Source organism: Ananas comosus, linkage group 10, assembly GCF_001540865.1.
Source record: "Ananas comosus cultivar F153 linkage group 10, ASM154086v1, whole genome shotgun sequence".
Classification (NCBI taxonomy): Eukaryota; Viridiplantae; Streptophyta; class Magnoliopsida; order Poales; family Bromeliaceae; genus Ananas; species Ananas comosus.
Genome location: NC_033630.1, coordinates 5,541,636 through 5,560,151, shown reverse-complemented (window position 1 = coordinate 5,560,151; position 18,516 = coordinate 5,541,636). Strand labels below are relative to the sequence as shown.

The following is an 18,516-nucleotide window of genomic DNA, read 5'->3' as shown; positions in this document are numbered from 1 at the left end:
GGGTTGGGTGTATAATGTGTTGTAACAATTACAACAAGGCCCATCCACTTTATTTCCAATGCACTACCCAGACTGGGCATTTTTTGCAGTCCGGGACCGGTCTCCCCGACCTGGGACCGGTTCCCGAGAGTTTCTCCCGTGGACTGCGCAGGCTACACGCGATGCAACCGGTCTCCCCTTGATGGAACCGATCTCTGGGGACCGGTCTCTCCTCGCAGGGACCGGTTCCCGAGAGCTGGTTTTCTAGGACTTAGCCTATTTCTCAGCCTCCCTCGCTGCCTACGCGTTCGAGGACCGATCTCTCCCACCAGGGACCGGTCCTCGAGAGCACAAAACCTGCAGTTTGCAGATTTTGATTTCCAAAAGCTCTCGAAGATCCCTAGTAATGCATTTTTGCGTTATTTGACGCCTTCGGCCTCTCCGAAGTGTACCAACCTCGCACTTTGGTCAATTTGACCAAGGTTCGAAGTTAATTACCGAGGTTTCAGTATGTTACACGCTATCTACGGAGCTACGCCCTTGTCTCGCGCCGCCGCGCCGCTCATGTGTGAACCTGTACCCCCAAAAACAACACGGGGGTGAGAACTATTGTCCATAGTATCTAGTGAGTACGGCCACCCAAGAGAAAAGCCCGACCCACCAGGTCGAAAGGAGGCACTGCAACATGTTAGTCTGACAAATATCCCCAGATATATATATATAATTCATGCAACTAACATTCATCATGTTCATGCCTCACATGCAATATGCAAATCCATGCAAGTAGATTTATTTGATTCTTCTCTCTATCATCTGCCATTCATTATGTTATTAGCAATTCTTTATCACTTGTCATTCCTTATTACTTGCAAATTTTTATCCTTTGACATTCTTTATTATTGCTATACTTTAGCATTAGCTGTTCTTTATTCTTTATTCTTTACCAAGGGTACTCATACCTTAGCCATATTATACACATTGCCACTCTTTCCTAAGGTTACTTTACCTTAGCCAACTATGCCACTCGACTCGGTCTAGAGTCAATCAACTGCGGATAATCCGCACTCTGTCTGACTCGAGGTGAAGGAACTCTCACATACACCTCAGCCTTCAATCCACAAACCACATCGCCCAACGGTTCGCCCAGAGCTGCGTACACCCGTGGTCAGGGATCTCCCGGTGGGAGAGGAACATGCCGCATATACCCGCAGCCGAGACCCCCGATAGGGAGAGGAACATGCCACATACACCCTAGCGCTCAAGATTCTTCCGGTGGGAGAGGAACATGCCATATACACCCGCGGCCAAGAATCTTACTCAGTCACAAACCTCGAAGTTCTTTCGGTGGGAGGGGAATATGCCACACGCACTCGCGGCAAAGAACTATCGAGCTCAGCCGCTGCACTAGCAGTCGCTGCACTAGCAGCCGGGTTTCCGAAATCCAGTTTCACAACTCTAGGGTTGGTCTTACCCTATAGTATCGACCTATCTAGGTCCAAGTCTTTACTCAACCTAAGTTTAATACAATAGGTTCGTTGCCTCTATACTCATAGCCTAGGTTCATTAACACTAGGTCTATTATTCTTTACTACCTAGGTTCATTTGATTCTAGGTTCAATGCCACTCATGTTCTTGTTTTCCTAGTTGTCCACACCTAGGAATCATACTTAACATGCTACTCATGAATCACCTATGTTCAATGACACTAGGTTTCATTGCCACTCTTGTCCTAGTTATTTATACTTAGGATTCTTAGTTTACAAGCTATACTTGTCGAGTTCTTTACTCTAGTTAGAGTTCATCGATCTAAGTTCACATTCATGTCATTCTAGCATATTCTCACAATTGGAATCATGCATATATTCTTATTCATTTACTTAGCATCTAGTTCATGTTCTCACTTAGCATATACTCTATGCATTCATTCGTATACATCTTATACATGCATTTAACATTTAGCTCTTACAATCACTTAGCATACATCATATGGATTCACTTAGCAACTCCATCATGCATTCATTTGCATCTATCACATGCATTCTTTAGCCACTACTTCATGTATTCATATAGTGTCACACGGTAGGTAACAACATCTAGTATAACATGATTTATGCACTTCATATTATCACATACACCCTACCAACTACATGTGCATCAACAATATTCACACTTCACTTTGGCATGAAAGTGAGCTAAACATTTCGGCGAGCATAACCCACCTCAAATCGCTTTCCGATTGCTTGTAATCACTTGCAATCGGCCTCCCACGATACACGCCGCCCGGTTCGGCCCGAACTAGCACTCGACCACCAAACTGCCACCAATCCACAATCCGAAAATTTAAGGTCTATAACTTGATGCCACGATGCTCCGGATCCGTTCTCGTGATTTTTGGATGTCGCCTCCGCCCTCCAGGCGAAAACAAAGCCAAAACGTCCATTTTTCTATATCTTCACGTAGGCTCGACGAATCGCCGAACCGACTTCACCAACGCGTCGGAAATACCTTCAATTAGGTTCACATAGGGTTTATTTACATTTAAACCCATCTATGACAAAAGTCCTAATTTTGGTGCCCTAACAATGTCATATTGCAAATTTCTTGGGATTGATCTTAGAGCTAAGCAAAAGCTAGCTTAGAACCATCTTAGAACTTCTCTAATACCATTTCTAAGCCATTCCAAACATTCTTAGGGCATCTAATATGAACCCTAGATGATCACCATGAGAGCATATGAGAAACTTATGGGTTTCATGGAGTTCATGGCCTCAAGAGGGTTTCTAGCCTTGTAAGAAGATCAAAACTCAAAGATTTAGGGTATAAATCCTAACCCTAGAATCATTCTTGCATAAAAACTCACCTTGGTCCAAAGCACCCGAAGGTCCACCTTGTAGGAGAGCTTCTAGGTCTTCTAATCCTCCAAAATCTCCTTCAAATTCACCTCTTCTAGCCCTTGGAGAGAGTTTCTAGAGAGAGAGAGGGAGAGAAATGAAGGGGAGAAGGGCTCTCAGCTGCTGTGAGGGAAAGAGGGGTGTTCGGGTCATTTATAGGTTGCAATAATAGCAACTAGACCTCCCCAAACACACATAATTGCAGTAGACCAATTTTTGCTGCCAGACCCAAAGTGTACCGGTACAAAATTCCTGTCACCGGTAATATGATCTCACAGAACCAAACCCGAGAGCAGCTTCTCGGGTAAACTGCATGTGTACCGGTACAAAACGTCCAGACTGCAATTTTAGCACTTGTTCGACTCCAATTCGTGCCGAGCAATGCTAAAACCTTCCTAACTCTTTTAGAGCTCCTTTTTATCCCTTCCAATATTATTGGAATGTTAATTTGACTTCGTCCAACTATTCCTTTCGCACACTTTAGTCGATTTGATTAAAGCCCGATATAGCTTACCGAAGTTTCGGAATGTTACAGGATATGTGAACTCTATGGCTGAACTTTGGGTGACTTTTGAAGCTGATTTTGGCTGTGGTTTATCCATTCTAATCCCAAGATAAGCTCAGCTGGAGCTGTGGAAAGGTATACTAATTATTAGCTTTTAAGTTGGATGTATTGATGGTAGTATTGAAGCAGTTTTAATGCTAGCTCGCAGCAGGTTTGCAGCAGTCCATTTGATCTCTTTTGGCTGAGATTTGGAAGCTTTTAAAGATGGAATTCGGTATCCTAACCTGAATGAAACTAAAGATTTAAACCTTGACTCTTTACTAGGTAAGAACTTACCTAGATGAGGTGATTATATGAGTTTTAATGTAGAATTATGAGTTAAGCTCCTAGCTGAATTTGGATTATTTGTTAGGATGTTTGGAGGCTGCAAATCACTTTGAACTGAGTTTTGGTGATTCTTAAAGGCTGGTTTGAAGTGCTTCAACTTGATTTAAAGTAAAGTTCCAGTGTGGATTCTAAACTAGGTATGATTCTATCTAGATTGGATGCATATATGAGAGTGTTAGTAAAAGTTGAAGTTCAACTTCTAACTGGATTAGTATGCTTGCTAGAGCACTTGGAAGCTAGAGAACATCTCCGCTTGCGGGATCGACGAGAGTCGACAGCGATTTGGTAGGTCGGACCTTCCCGAAATGGGTGAATTCCCTTTATGTCTTCTTTGACATTATGAATTTGGAATTGTAGCATATTCACATGAATGTATGGATATTTGAATGAATTAGGACATGCATCAATATGCATATTATATCGCATAAAATGGAACCTCTATGTAGTAGAGGAAGGGATATGAAATTGCCTAGTTTACATAGACTGCTTGTTTGGTTAGCATGTATTCATGTTATTAGTACACTTGTGGGGACAAGTTAAGTACAACATCATTCAATATGGAATAGCTGTAAAGCTAAGAACATAACATTTGGTTCAATTGGGCAACTAAGTGAATGATGTATGGTGATTATGTATCTTTGAGTTAAATTCTTACAATTCCATGTTGTAGGCAAGTTGATAGATCTCTCAGCATATCATGTATAGTGAAGTTACATGCTTATATAATTATACGAAAATCATGTTAAGAGTACAGTTGAGGATGTTTCGCATGCTTGTATTGACAAGTTGTTTATTGCTTTCACCGAATAGAGATAGCATGAATTTCATGTTTTTATATATATATCTATATGATTTAGTAAATAACTGGAACTGGACATTATAACATCACATGATTGCTATACTATTGAACACAATCTAGTTAGATAACTAGAATTGAACATGAGGATATACCTATATAGTCAAGTAGAAATACTTGCCTGATAATTGTTTACTCCAAGTACTGGAGGTTCATATAGAACTGTAGTATATGTGCTATGGGTTACATGAACACTAAAATAAGTCATGGAGCATGACCTTAGTAAACCACTTTCCTTATGTATAGGGAGTAGTGAGAGGACTCTATGTGAGTGTGCGGTTATAGCCCATTAGAAACATCCATATGATGTAAAGCATATACTTGTTTAAGTCATACTATCTATTGGTAGAATTATGTCAACAAGTAGTTGATAGTGAATTATGACTTAGTGTTACAGTGTCGACTTTGAGTCGAGTTGAGATTCCATGTTAGAGACATGATGAACTTATGATACCTATGTTATGGATTACGCTTGCTTGCCATTGTGCTCATTCGCACATGCTTGTGAGGGTCGCGCCCCACAAACCGGCACTCCGGAGTTAGCCTAGCGACAGATTGCTCACTTCTATACGAGACTGAGCACCGAAGTGGATTGCTGTGGGTAGTGTTGACTTCCACGGGGCCATTAGGCACGGCACAGGCTGAGACTTCACCATATGTAAGTCTCCTGTTAATTGGGTTAATGAAAGTGACTTTAACCTTAGATGGACATGATAGTAAGGATACTTTATGTCATTAGTTGAATATACCTAGTAATGAACATACTAGAAGGTTGACATCCCTGTTGATTAGTAGTATAGTGACAGTACCTGAATGTTTACACTCTTGCTAGTGTAGGGAAATAGCTACATGATATCATTAGCTAGTAAATTATGATGATATGCCGCATATAGCATGACATATAGCTGATTAAACTGATAATTGGCATGACTTAGAGAACTTGTTTTGATGAACTAATCTATAAGACATGTTATGAAACATATCTCGTCGAGGCATGGTATAATTGAATTATTTTCTTTACTTGTTGCATTTACTTTGCTTACTTATGGTTGTTTACTCATGCCTCAGTTGACCTAGTGGTGTACTTCGCCACTCTCGGCGGGTTACCCACTGGGAACTATTGTTTAATAGTTCTCACGCCCTTTTGTTGACAGTTTTGTGCAGAGCCTTCCGCAGCAGAAAAGGCTAGGGTTCTCGGCAAAGGGTCAGCGGATAGCTAGAGCCTCATCGACGTTAAATAGATGGAATCATACCAGCTTGTCTATTCTTGTTCAGTGTTATATATTGGAACTTCCTAAAATGCACCTTGTACTTTACTTTTAAGTTGTAATAAGGTTTTATATTTGTATAAGCCTATAAACTGTTAAGTTTTGCTCTGATTACCTAGTTAGATTTTGATGCTTTTGCTGTGTTGATTGTAGACGCCTAGTGTACACTTGAGGTTATGATGTACACGGCGGGTCTGTGCACGTGACTGGTGAGCTTCCGTTGAAGTCCACGGCGTGACACCGATACTTCCGAAAGTGAGTATGATGATCCCTGATCCGTGCCGAACATTGTGCTCACCTCCTTTGGGGTCAGCGAAGCCCCGATTTGCGTGCTAAATTCTATTTAGGCGCTATACGTGCTATTTTTCTAAACTTCGTGTCACTCCCGCGCTCGCCACAGTGGCCGACCATGCTCCGAAGTGTAAGCACGGCCTCCGGCACATCGAGGCCTATCAGCGGGTGTCTCGGCCAGGCTAGAAAGTTCTCGGTTTGCGCTGTCGAGCCGTAAAACCCCAAAAATCACATAAAATGATGTGATTTTATGTAGTCGCAGGGGCTTATATGCAATTTTACACTGCGTGGTTGCTGTTGGTAGCGTGTGCGGGCATCAGGTGACTTTTGGACTAGTTGTCCAAGGCCCCATGCCTTTTCAAAAATTGAATGTTGATTTTCGGTGCGTTTTTCAGCGAAATCTGCCGACGAAATGCGATTTCGGTTCGGAATTCTTTGACAGTGCCTCACGGTAGATCATGTTCTTGCTGAGCCTTGTTGGCTGGTGACCCGCGTCATTTCGAGGGTTCGAAAACGACGGGTGAGTGACGGTGGGTTCTGGTGTTGAATTGGACACTTTCGTGAACCTGGATCGGAACGATTATCCAATGATAATCGTTTCGATGTGAGGAGGTGTGTTTGCTGCCAAGTCACACGAATAATTGTGTTTAGTAGTAGTGGGTGACTTGTAGCACGAGTCGGTGAATTCCGGGACTGTTCGTGGGTCCCGGCGGAATCCCGGTGCAAGTTTCGGGACTTCCGGCGAGTTACGACAATCGATTTTGGGAAACCGGTTCCCATTGGTTTATTGGTGGGGATTGTGAGTTAGTGGTTAGTATTCGTGAGTTGAATTCTAACCCGGTGGACCTTTTGTAGGTCCGGTTGATATTCTTCCGCAGTTAGGAGACCAGTGCCATATACGTACAAATGGGTACTTCGACCCGAAGTCGGTATAGTGGTGCATGCTCCGTGACATCCTCCTACCCTTTTTCCCTGTTATTACTATGCATATATATATATATATATTGAGCCTAGCACCTTTAGAAACAACACCACATGAACATGAACAACCTCGTTATTTATAAGCCCACATGAACAAACTCCCTATTTATAAGCCCACACAAAAAGAAAAAGGGCAGAAAAGCCTCAAAGAAGGGATGGGGATAGGACTGATCTAGAACCCAAAGGAACAGAGCTAGCCAACTACCCCGTACGGGTCCAAGGGTTTCAGCCCTTTCATGAGGAGAGAAAGAACCGAAAGGGATAGAAAAAAAAAGGAAAAGCTAGCATCCATGTACCATGCCGTCTTCTATAGGGAAGAGGAGAGAAGGAGGGAGTCAAACAGGACTCGCCAAAACCCAAAGGACAGAGCTAGCCAACCATCCCGTACGGGTCAAAGGTTTCAACCCTTCCATGGGGAGAGAAGGGAGCCCCTCACCACCCGTACCAACCGCAGACGCCGCAACCTTCCTATCCGACTGCCATGCAAGGTGAACGGAGAGACAGCAGCCGTATGAATCGCCATGCCACCGTTGGTTGCCGACGTGCGCCAAGACACGGCGACAAAGACCGAACAAATTAATGAGGTGGCTACGATGCGAGGTGAACGGAAAGGATAACAGTCGTACGAATCATTATGTTGCTGATGGTTGCGGACGTGCGCAAGGACTCGGTGACAAAGAGCGAACAAATTAATGAGGCGAGAGAATAACAATAGAAGAGTGAAGACGATGAAGAAGGCGTCCCTCAGAGGAAGGATGGGAATCAGAACAAAAACGAAAGAAGAAATCGAAAAATCGAAAAGACCCCTCAGAGGAGTATGAAAAGGCCCACGACACTCACGAGAGGAACCAACGAGTGGGACCCGCTGCGCCCGCCAAATGCAGAGGAACTTACAAAACTGCCCAGGATTCCCAATTCATGCGGTTTATAGATTGTAGATAGACTAGTGTAGGAACGGCGCGATGCGGCGGGTTGATTTTATAGCAGTAAACTAATATATACAATAATTAATCAAAACGATTTCATTATCGGCTCTCATACTCGGCATAGGCAGGAAACTTGAAAAATATATTCTTCCAATATATAAAAATGATAGTGAAAAGCTCAACTTTATATTAACTAAATATATGGGCCAAAATATATTTACTGTGGTGAGGAAAAAATAATATAATATATAAATTAGAGAGACTAAAAATTAATTAAATTTATTTATGTATATTACAATCTATAATTTTTTTTTTTTTTGGCATTCAAATTCGTAGACTTTAAATCCCTTTCTTCAAATCAAAGAGCTTTATCATTTGCTTCGAATCCTCACAAATCATTTGCTTATGGCATGCTTGGTATTTAATATTGAACTGGATAGAATAGCATAGAATGATTGGATACGACTGTGATTAGGATTGAATTGGACAAATAATAATCCAATCCAATATTTGATGGTTATAGAATAGTATATAAAATTGGATTATTTAATGAGAATTCACACACCTAAAATAAATTTCATAATTTAGATTTTAATTTGAATTGAGATATTAAATTCAAATTCAAAATTTAAAACCTAAACTCTAAATTTGAACTTAAAGCTTCCATTTTAATTTAAAACTAAATTAGAAATTTAAATTATAATTCAACATGGGATAATTTGTGAGCCGGACTAAAACTATGGATCTTGTAGTCTCAAATCTATTAACTTTTTTTTTAAGAAAGAGAAAAGAAAGAAAGAATTCTTATGTTGAGTAGAAGGGGACAACCGCCTACTTTCTGATGCGAACGATAGAGAACTCAGGAGCAATGTCCCCTCATTTTCCCTCTCCGCTGGATCTCTGTCGCAGTTGCTGTCGCTGCCGCCACTCGCCCTTGCCTCACCATCGCCTTCGTCGCCAACGCATGGCCCAGCGCATCGGCAAGTTCATGCGCTGTCCTGGCGCCACCTCCAAGGCCCGTATCTATGCCAACCTCAACGTCTACCAACCCAAGGAGTACTAGGACTATGAAACCCTCGCCGTCTAATGGGGACCATTAGTTCGAGAGAGATAGAGGGGGATAGCATAGTGCACAGGAGAATATAAGGAAGAAAATTGATGTTGATAGAGAAGAGCAAAAAAAAAAGAAAAGAAAAGAAAAGAAAAGCGTGTAAGACCCCAGATAGTCCTATATATAAGATATAATAGGGCTAGAACACTTAACCTGGCTTAAGCATTTTGGGTAGTGGCTAAGCCCAAGAGGTTAAGAGAGTTAAGCGTGCTAGGACGGGAGTAGTCCTAGAATGGGTGACCCCTGGGAAGTTTGGGCGTCACAGTTGGTATCAGAGCCAATTACCAGCCGAAAGTATGAGATGAGTCTCGGCTGAGCTAGGATTATACAGCGGGGAGAGCGAGACTCTTATGCTGTTGACTGTTGTGGGTGGAGCGCAGCTCACCACAAGGTCGGTTTAGACTGGCGAGACGAGTCTCACATTACATGGTATTTGTGAGTCTGAGCCTGAGCCTGACGAGGACGTCAGGGTTTAAGGGGAGGAGATTGTGCGACCCCAAATAGTCCTATTTATAAGATATAATAGGGCTAGACCCCATTTGCTCATGTTTTGAATCGAGCTGTCTATTTGAACTAAACCGTTCTTTTTTTTTTCTAAACCAGATCACTCTTTTCCTCTCCCTCATCTATCTCTTTTTTAAACCACCTCCGAACCGAACCACCACTTTGACCTTTCCATGTTTTTTACGATTCCCTGAACCGAACCACACCTTTTAACCGAACTATTATTTTTCTCTATGAACCAAACTGGCGCCCTTCTCTTCTCCGCGTTTTTGTACGGATCGTTTCCTCTCTTCTCTCTGCAACGTGTTCTCTCTCTCCTCTCCACTGCGCGTTCCTTCTTCTCTCAATGTTTCATACGATATGACGTTCCCTCTGCCGTCTTTGCCGCATCATCCATCTCCTCTTTCCGTTTCATGTGATGGATCAGGATCTCATCAAATCTACTGCTCAATCAATTGTTGGTCACCAAAGCTTCATTTCGCTTGATGGCATACGGAGCCTCCTTCGTTTTATCTCGCTGTGGCGTTGGAGACGCTAGTTGGTTGTTGGTGATGGTATTTAGCAATGGTATTGATATTGGATTTTCTTCTTTTTTTTTAGCTTTTATTTTTTACTATCCAAACCTTCTTTAAATGAACATAATGAACTAAATTTTTTGGTTTTCCATGGCTGATTGGTTCAATCTTTGAAAATTCTAATTGGGTTTTGTTCTCCTTTGTTTTATTCCTGTGTTCTTCATATTTTGGTCAAATCTGGAATTAGAAATAATTGGTTTTTAAAAAATTTTCTACCAGAAAAATATAAGAGATGCTCTTTTATTGATCTAAATAGCAAGTTGAAGATCTCAATTTATGCAGAGAAAAGTTGCAAATCTAGAATAATTATGAGGAAAAGTGGTTGTACTTTTTTCAAGAAAGAAATAATTGAATGTGAGATTCCGGAATGTACTTCTTCTTTCTTGAGTTTATAGATGCGTTGCATTTCAAGATTTGGGTTGTACTTTGCCCCCAATTTTTTTAAAAAATTTCTTTCTTCCTTTTTTTTGGCCTTTTTTTTTGAGACTCTTTCTTAATTCCTTTTTAATTTCTTCCAAAATTGAATAATTGGGCTGATATTTTTTTTTTTTTAGTTCTTGGAATTGCATAGTCTTTTTTTTTTCCTCAAAGGAATCTATTTTATATTGGTTAAATATTGGATTTTTTTTCCATCTTATATTCAATCCCATAACCAACTGTGTATTAATGCTAATTTTTCACATTTTTTCGCTGAATTGACATTTCTTCTTCTTCTTCTTCAATTTGTTTAGAAGTTCTTCTCTTCCTTTGCTTTAGTATTTTGCAGTCAGGTAGTATTTCCCGCTGGAAAACAAATATAGACTGTTGTTGATGCCAAAATTAAAATTAACACGCCGACCTAACCCACGTACGAGCTAAAGAAATAAGGACATGTGGTACACCAGGAGTCGGCAATAAGGCGCCTCAAGGTCAAGAGCGTTTAGGCGGGAACGGTTGAAAAGTGGGGCATAACTTCCATGTGAAGTGAGGCGTAACTTCCATGAGAAGTGGGGCGTAACTTCTATGATCATGGCTACACCACTTCCCCCCACTACTATAACCAACCAATAATGTGAGCTGATAAGATATTATAAATAGTAACTTTGATGCCTATAATAGAGATCTTTCTCTCCTATAAATGAGAAGACCACCGCATTTTCAGTACCTTTACTTTCTGCATTTATCGCTTTCCTAGGAGTAGTTTTTAAGTTAGATCTCTAGAGTCTGTATGCCCCACGGGCACACTCTATTGTAATCTAGATTTTCAGAGTCTGTATGCCCTTCGGGCACACTCTGTTTTGTATGAGTTTCTAACTTCATTTCAATATATATATAAAGGCATTCGGCTCTTTCAGCCGACCAATCACTATGTATTCCATCTATTCGACTCTTCGGCCGACCAAAGTCTTTGTGCATTCCATCCTCTTCGGCTCATTCAGCCAAACCGAGTCTACAGCAAAGATCTTCGAACTCGGCTGATCCGATCCCTCATCAGCCGAATCGCTTGATCCAGTCGAAGGGCGCAAACTTCGAGGGTCACCATTCGTAGCCGTTCCGCATCCCACACGTTCCCCGAGGAAGATCTTTGACCGGGTCAAAGAGAAGGGAATTTGACTTCTAACAATTTTTGGCACGCCCGGTGGGACTCAATTTAGGTAATTTTTTTTTTTCTGTATTAAGATAATGGCCGACGATAACGCCATGAACTTGCTCAATAGGGTCGTTCCCAAAAATTCCGGGAGCGATCAACAACCAAGTAATTCAGGTAATGATAGAGAGCGCCAAGCAATCTTGCCTGTTGAAGGTGAGACTAGTGGCCAGTCTGACCAACAAGAGCCTAATTTGGCTCAAGCGCTTGAACAAATGACACAGGTCCTACAAGTTTTGGACCAAAATAATCGTAGAAGCACTACACGGTTAGATGCAGTACTGACCGCAATTATGGCCTCCAACGAGAATATTGCTCAAATAGGGCAATTATTGACTCGTAATGAGCAACCAGCAACTGGCTTACAAGGGCCTGTAGTCACACGAGTGTTACAAAATCCTGTAACATCGGTAAATGGTCAGCCTCAATACCAGGGGGCACCATTTCAAGCGGTTTATAGACCGGCTGTTGTTGCCGGTCAGCAGCCAGAAATAGCAAGGAGATTACCACCTCCTCCGCCAGTGGCAGCATATCAGCCCCAAAATGCAGGGGCTAGGGCTGGGGGGGGCATGTTCCGAATTTACAAGGAGCGAACCCTGTGCCACAAAATTTCGGACTACTACAAGGGCCGAATATAGCACCAGTACAAGTTCCCTTACAAGGGAACAATAATGAAATATATACACAGATTGAAGAAGCCATCCGAAATACTTTCGGAGTTGGCGCAAGGCCGGCAATGTGGCCTGTGTTTAGATCTCCTTATCCTACAAATATAGATGCAGAGCATCCTTATCCGGCAAATTGAAAAATGCCGAAATTCGACAAGTTCTCGAGCGATGAGACCGACAATACGGTCGAACATATTGCACGGTTTACAGCACAATGCCGGGAAGCCGCGGTAGATCTCTTTTTAAAATTAAGATTATTTAACACCTCGTTAACTAAGACAGCTTTTACTTGGTATATGAGCTTACCGGCTAATTCCGTTCGGGATTGGGACGAATTAGAAAGAAAATTCCATGAGCAATTCTATAGGTCGGAGCCACAATTATCTGTCGCCAACTTGGCTTTATACCGACAAAAGTCAGGTGAAACGGTCGAAGAGAATTTTGAACCGTTTCAAAATAGCCAAAATCCGGTGCTTTATGAGAATGCCGAAATCAGAGTTCTCCAAAATGGCGTTAAATGGTCTACATTTTAAGATAAAAGACCATTTTGAAGATAAATATTTTTCTAACATATTTGATCTAGGTGTTAGAGTTGTCCAATATGAGCAATTCCGGAAGAAAAGTGAGGACGATCAGCTGCAATGGAGCCGATATAAAAATCAAAGCAAAGGCAAGGAGAAATCCCTGCTAGAAGAACAGTCGGTTCAAAAAGAGTCGAGCCAATCAAGTGAAAGTGAAGAATCGGCTGATGAAGCCGAGGTATATACGGCTAGTAAAGAACCACTTTTTTCAATGAGAAATCCTAGATAGAAGAACATTCGGTTCAAGAAGAGCCGAACCAATGGAGTAAAAGTAAAGAATCGGCTGATGAAGTCGAGGTATATGCAGCTGGGATGATAAAGAGCCGTTTCTTTAAGCCGATCAAGACCAGCGAAACTAAAGCTTGGGTCTTGGTTATGCCATTGAGCAGTCGATTTGGCACCAATAGTCATTCGAATGTTCATTCGAAAGACTATTTGGGGGGCGTTGTTGATGCCAAAATTAAAATTAACACGCCGACCTAACCCACGTACGAGCTAAAGAAATAATGACACGTGGTACACCAGGAGTCGGCAATAAGGCGCCTGAAGGTCAATAGCGTTTAGGCGGGAACGGTTGAGAAGTAGGGCGTATATGTGAAGTGAGGCGTAACTTTCATGAGAAGTGGGGCGTAATTAACTTCTATGATCATGGCTACACCACTTCCCCCACTACTATAACCAACCAATAATGTGGGCTGATAAGATATTATAAATAGTAACTTTGAAGCCTGTAATAGAGGTCTTTCTCTCCCCTAAACGAGATGACCACCGCATTTTCAATACTTTTACTTTCTGCATTTATCGCTTTCCTAGGAGTAATTTTTAAGTTAGATCTCTGGAGTCTGTTTGCCCCACGGGCACACTCTGTTGTAATCTAGATTTTCAGAGTCTGTATACCCTTCGGGCACACTCTATTTTGTATGAGTTTCCAACTTCATTTCAATATATATATAAAGGCATTCGGTTCTTTCAGCCGACCAGCCACTGTGTGTTCCATCTATTTGACTCTTCGGCCGACCAAAGTCTTTGTGCATTCCATCCTCTTCGGCTCATTCAGCCAAACCGAGTCTACAGCAAAGATCTTCGAACTCGGCTGATCCGATCCCTCATCAGCCGAATCGCTTGATCCAGTCGAAGGGCGCAAACTTTGAGGGTCACCATTAGTAGCCGTTCCGCATCCCTACACGTTCTCCGAGAAAGATCTTTGATCGGGTCAAAGAGAAGGGAATTCGGCTCCTAACAACTGTTTTAAAACAAATTTGTAGATTGGAAAATTTACATTGGACGACACATTATGATTCCTGTTAGTTGAAGATGCAAATTATTTTGGTCATAAACATGCAGTATTTTCTTTATCATGTTGAAACAATTACATACTGAAACACGAAGTTTCTTTCGTTAATCCTCTGTTCATTTCCATAAATTTCTTTACATCTTGTGGATAATTTTTTGGTTTGGAATAATATCTCTTACATGTCCTGAATTAGAAGGCAAGCAATTCCCATACTTATTACACCCCAATAGTTTGAACTTGAATAATCCAAGGTTTTTTTCTAGTTATGTCGTGTCGACTACCCCCACCGCCTCGATCGCAATTTCCTTGAGATTGCCATCAGAGAGTTTTGCAAGCTTGGGAAGATGCTCGATGCCCTAAGGGCTCTGAGATATTTGTTGAAAAAAGCCAAACAAACGAACAAAATTGGTGTATGTATATAGATAGTACATATCTGAATACTTTATCTTTTAAGTTATATGAAGAAAATGTTCTAAAGAAGAGCAATATTATCCCAGAGTTTTTTTTCCCTTTTTGTCACTTTTAATGCCAAATTAGCTGCTTTTAATTCTTACGTATGCTACTTATTCTCTTCTTACTTATTCTGCTGATTTTGTTTCTTCTTCTTATGTATTGTTATTTTACTTATTACACATATTTGTCATATATTTTTTTGGTTTTTGTTCTTTTGCTTCTAATGAGTATAAATTTTCGAATAAAAATATTGTTTAGTTTTGATTTAAATTGTTTAGCTTTATAGTTTAACATCGTTGCATCTTTGTGCAGCATCTTCTTCTGTTTTGAGGCGTTGCTATTGTTGTTACTGTTGCTGCTTCTACTTCTATATTTCTTCTCTACTTCTTCTGTTACTTTATTATAAATCGTGAATTTAATTTATGGTATCTTCTTCCTCTTGATATTCTTTGCAATAAAAAATAAACGTTTCAAATCCAATTAAAGTTTTGGCCTTTTGAGAGATATAATTTTGTATTCCATTTATGATATTAATAAAATTATTCGCTCCGTCTTCCTCCATGGATGTAGGACAACATCCAAACCATGTAAATCTTAGTGCGTCCTTTTCTTTTTATTTTCCTGCATTACTTTTTCTTTATATCTATAAGAAAGCAAATTTTATGGTCTACTGGCAACTATCATGGATATTTATATCATATAAAAAAAATGGATTGGTAGGAATAAAATTTATATATATTTTTTTTTTGCAAAAATAAGATGAAAATCTAACCACTTGAACTTTATTACTATTTGTAATTAAATATTACTTCTCTATCTTTGATGATACTGCTTCTTATTCTTCTGCTACAACTTCCTTTTTCTATATTGCTTTTATTTTTTTTCCTAATAATTATGCTGCATTTTCTCTTTATATATAGTTTAAATTTTTTTTTAAAAAATTTGATATTTTAATTGATAATTTTAATTGACATTTTAAATATTAGAGGTCAACTAATTCTTCTAATTTAGTCCTTTTTTTAATTGATAATATATAAATTCTAAACATAATGCAATTTTGTAGCATGAACTTTAGAATTTGGTAAAATTCTAGAGTAAGTTTCTAACCACAATTATTGAAGAATATTGCTGTTTTGGAACCATATAATTTTCATTCAAACTTTTATAATTTAGAAAATTTGTATTTAGGATTCTAATTGTAACTTTATTTTTTAAAATTTTAAATTTTGAACTTTTTTATCTATTTGCCGCATCGCGCGGGTTTCTGCACTAGTATCATTTAAGTATTGATCTTTAATAAAAAGACAAAATAATGAAGGTTAAATTTTCTTCCTAAAATAAGGAGAGTATGCCAAATTAGCTTAAATATTGAGTTTAATAGATAATAGATAATAGATTATAGATAGATGTAATTGTATTGAAACCGTGGATGCATTAACTGGGACAGTGGAGAGAAGGCGAAGGGTCGAATACGTTTTTGAAAGTATGAACCGCTTTTTGAAAATTAGTTATGCATAACATATCATTTAAGTATTGAATTTTAATGAAAAGACAATTTAACAAAGGTTAAATACTCTCCCAAAAATAAAAAAAAGTATATCAAATCAGCTTAAATACTGAGATTCCATATAGTTTAATAGGTGTGATGATGGTTGCCGCATCCAACCCTAGCGGCAGATCAGAATCTGGTTTCTCCCTTTACATCCTTTCAGTCCCGTAAAAATCCATTCGCTGCTGCGGCTGGTTCTTCCGCTCCTGCGCGGGCGCTCCTCACCCGTTAGAAACTGCGGAAGGTTTTTAAAATTTCTCACGAATGGCGTCGACATCCGCATCTGAAACCACGGCGCCGCCGCAGCAGCAGCAGCAGCAGCAGCAGCAGCCGGCGGCGCCGCACTCGCAGTCTAAAGTGAAGCTGTCGCTGGACGAGATCTCCAAACTCTTCTCGCTCCCCATCGCCGAGGCCGCTTCCATCCTAGGTGAAATCCCTTCCCCACTCTCTCGCTTTCGTAGTGTGTTCTTGGAGCGCGCTCCCTTCTTCGTCCCTATCGAAACAAATTTTGAAGCAGTATTGTTTTTCTGGGGGCTGGGATTCGATGATTTTGAAGCAGTATTTGTTCTTCGTCCCTGTGTTTAAATTTCAAAAGATTTTTTTATATATAAAAAAAAAAGAGCTAAGAATTGGAAGCGTGGGCACTGGGGTGGTAAATATTGTCAATTTGTGGGTCAATCTGAGCTTCATGTCAATGGAATTGCAATGTAGGAGTTTGCTTTTAACCCATTGCAGGTTCCTAGATGTCCTTTTCTTTTTGTGAAAATACGAAAATGACTTAGGAATTGTTTGACAGATCGCTTTGCACACCTTTTGCGGCACGCGATAGATTGTGTGCTGTTTGTCGAGTACTGTTGCACAATTGGTTTGACAAGCAACTGCAAAAAAGCACCGAAATGAGAAATCTCCTATTCCAAGCTTTTTCACATAGACATGCAGTGCGGTTCACTCCCAGGCTATACACTGCTGGGCCAAACAGACCCTCAGAGAATTTATATAGTATGCCATTGCAGATGTTGTAATTGTACTCATCTACCAATTTCTGCAAGGCCTATGACTGTCTATATCTTTACAAAGGCATAATAGAACTAATTGGCACGAGAAGGTGTATTATTGAAGAATTTCAAAGGAATGTTCCGGCTTTATATTTAGTGTATAAAGTTATCTGACCAATGGGTCATTAACATGGACTTTACTGCTCTGTTTGGATGGAGAGGAAGGAGATAGACTAAGAAATTAATGTAGCAAAAAGAAAAGAAAAGAAAAGACAGAAAAATGGGCGTCTCTTGTGATGTTTTGGCCCATGGAAGAGAAAAAAAAGAGAACGGGAAATTCTGTTACTGTTATTTTCTTTTCTCTCCATTTGTGGAGTGGGAATTAAATGACCGGAGTAGGGACTTATTTCTTCCTTTCACCCTCCAGCTTTAGTATGAAAGAGAGAAAATGATTTTACTACTAACTTCTTATAAAGAATCAGTATTTATTCCGAAAGGGTTGTTATCCCTGCACTACCATCTAACATGTTGGTACTTTACTATAAGGCTGTGACAGAAAACAGGAAACAGCGAACTTGCAGTTACCAACTAAAATGAAAGATCAATTTTATCCATTCAGCAAAGTTCAGTGGTTAGATTTGCCATATTCTTTGGATTTTATGATGTATTTTGCGTTTTATTTATTTAGCAGCAATTGTCGAACTTAAATACTGAATGCTGAGTTTAGCTCTATGAAGAATATGGCAATTCTATTTCTCATTGCTAATGTCATTTGACGCGTGTTTAATTTTGTGAAGACTGACAAATTTAATTGTAAAAAGATAGTCAGACTTGCAACTTGCGGTAGTGAAAATCTAATCAATCTATAGACATGTTGGTGGGTGGAATTTACAAGCATTTTTTTTTCTCATACTCATTAAGATCTTGTTAACCGATTCAAGACCTACTTGTTGTTTGATTATAACCCCATAGGTAATTTACCATTTTGACATTGAATTCTGACCCTTTCGTTTACGATATACTTGTATTGTAAGGCTTTGCTACTTCTATCTGGGAGTTAATTCAAATCGTTTTG

The 18,516-nt window shown here is 40.0% G+C and overlaps 1 protein-coding gene across 1 annotated transcript in view; it reads left to right on the top strand.

The window, feature by feature from the left end:
- The window catches only part of LOC109716853 (protein NLP3-like), a gene marked incomplete in the record, with an annotated part of 39,039 nt that continues 37,104 nt past the window's right edge, over nucleotides 16,582-18,516 (top strand). Inside the window, 1 exon segment of the mRNA XM_020242457.1 lies at nucleotides 16,582-16,873. Within this exon segment, the coding sequence (XP_020098046.1) occupies nucleotides 16,711-16,873 (163 nt within the window).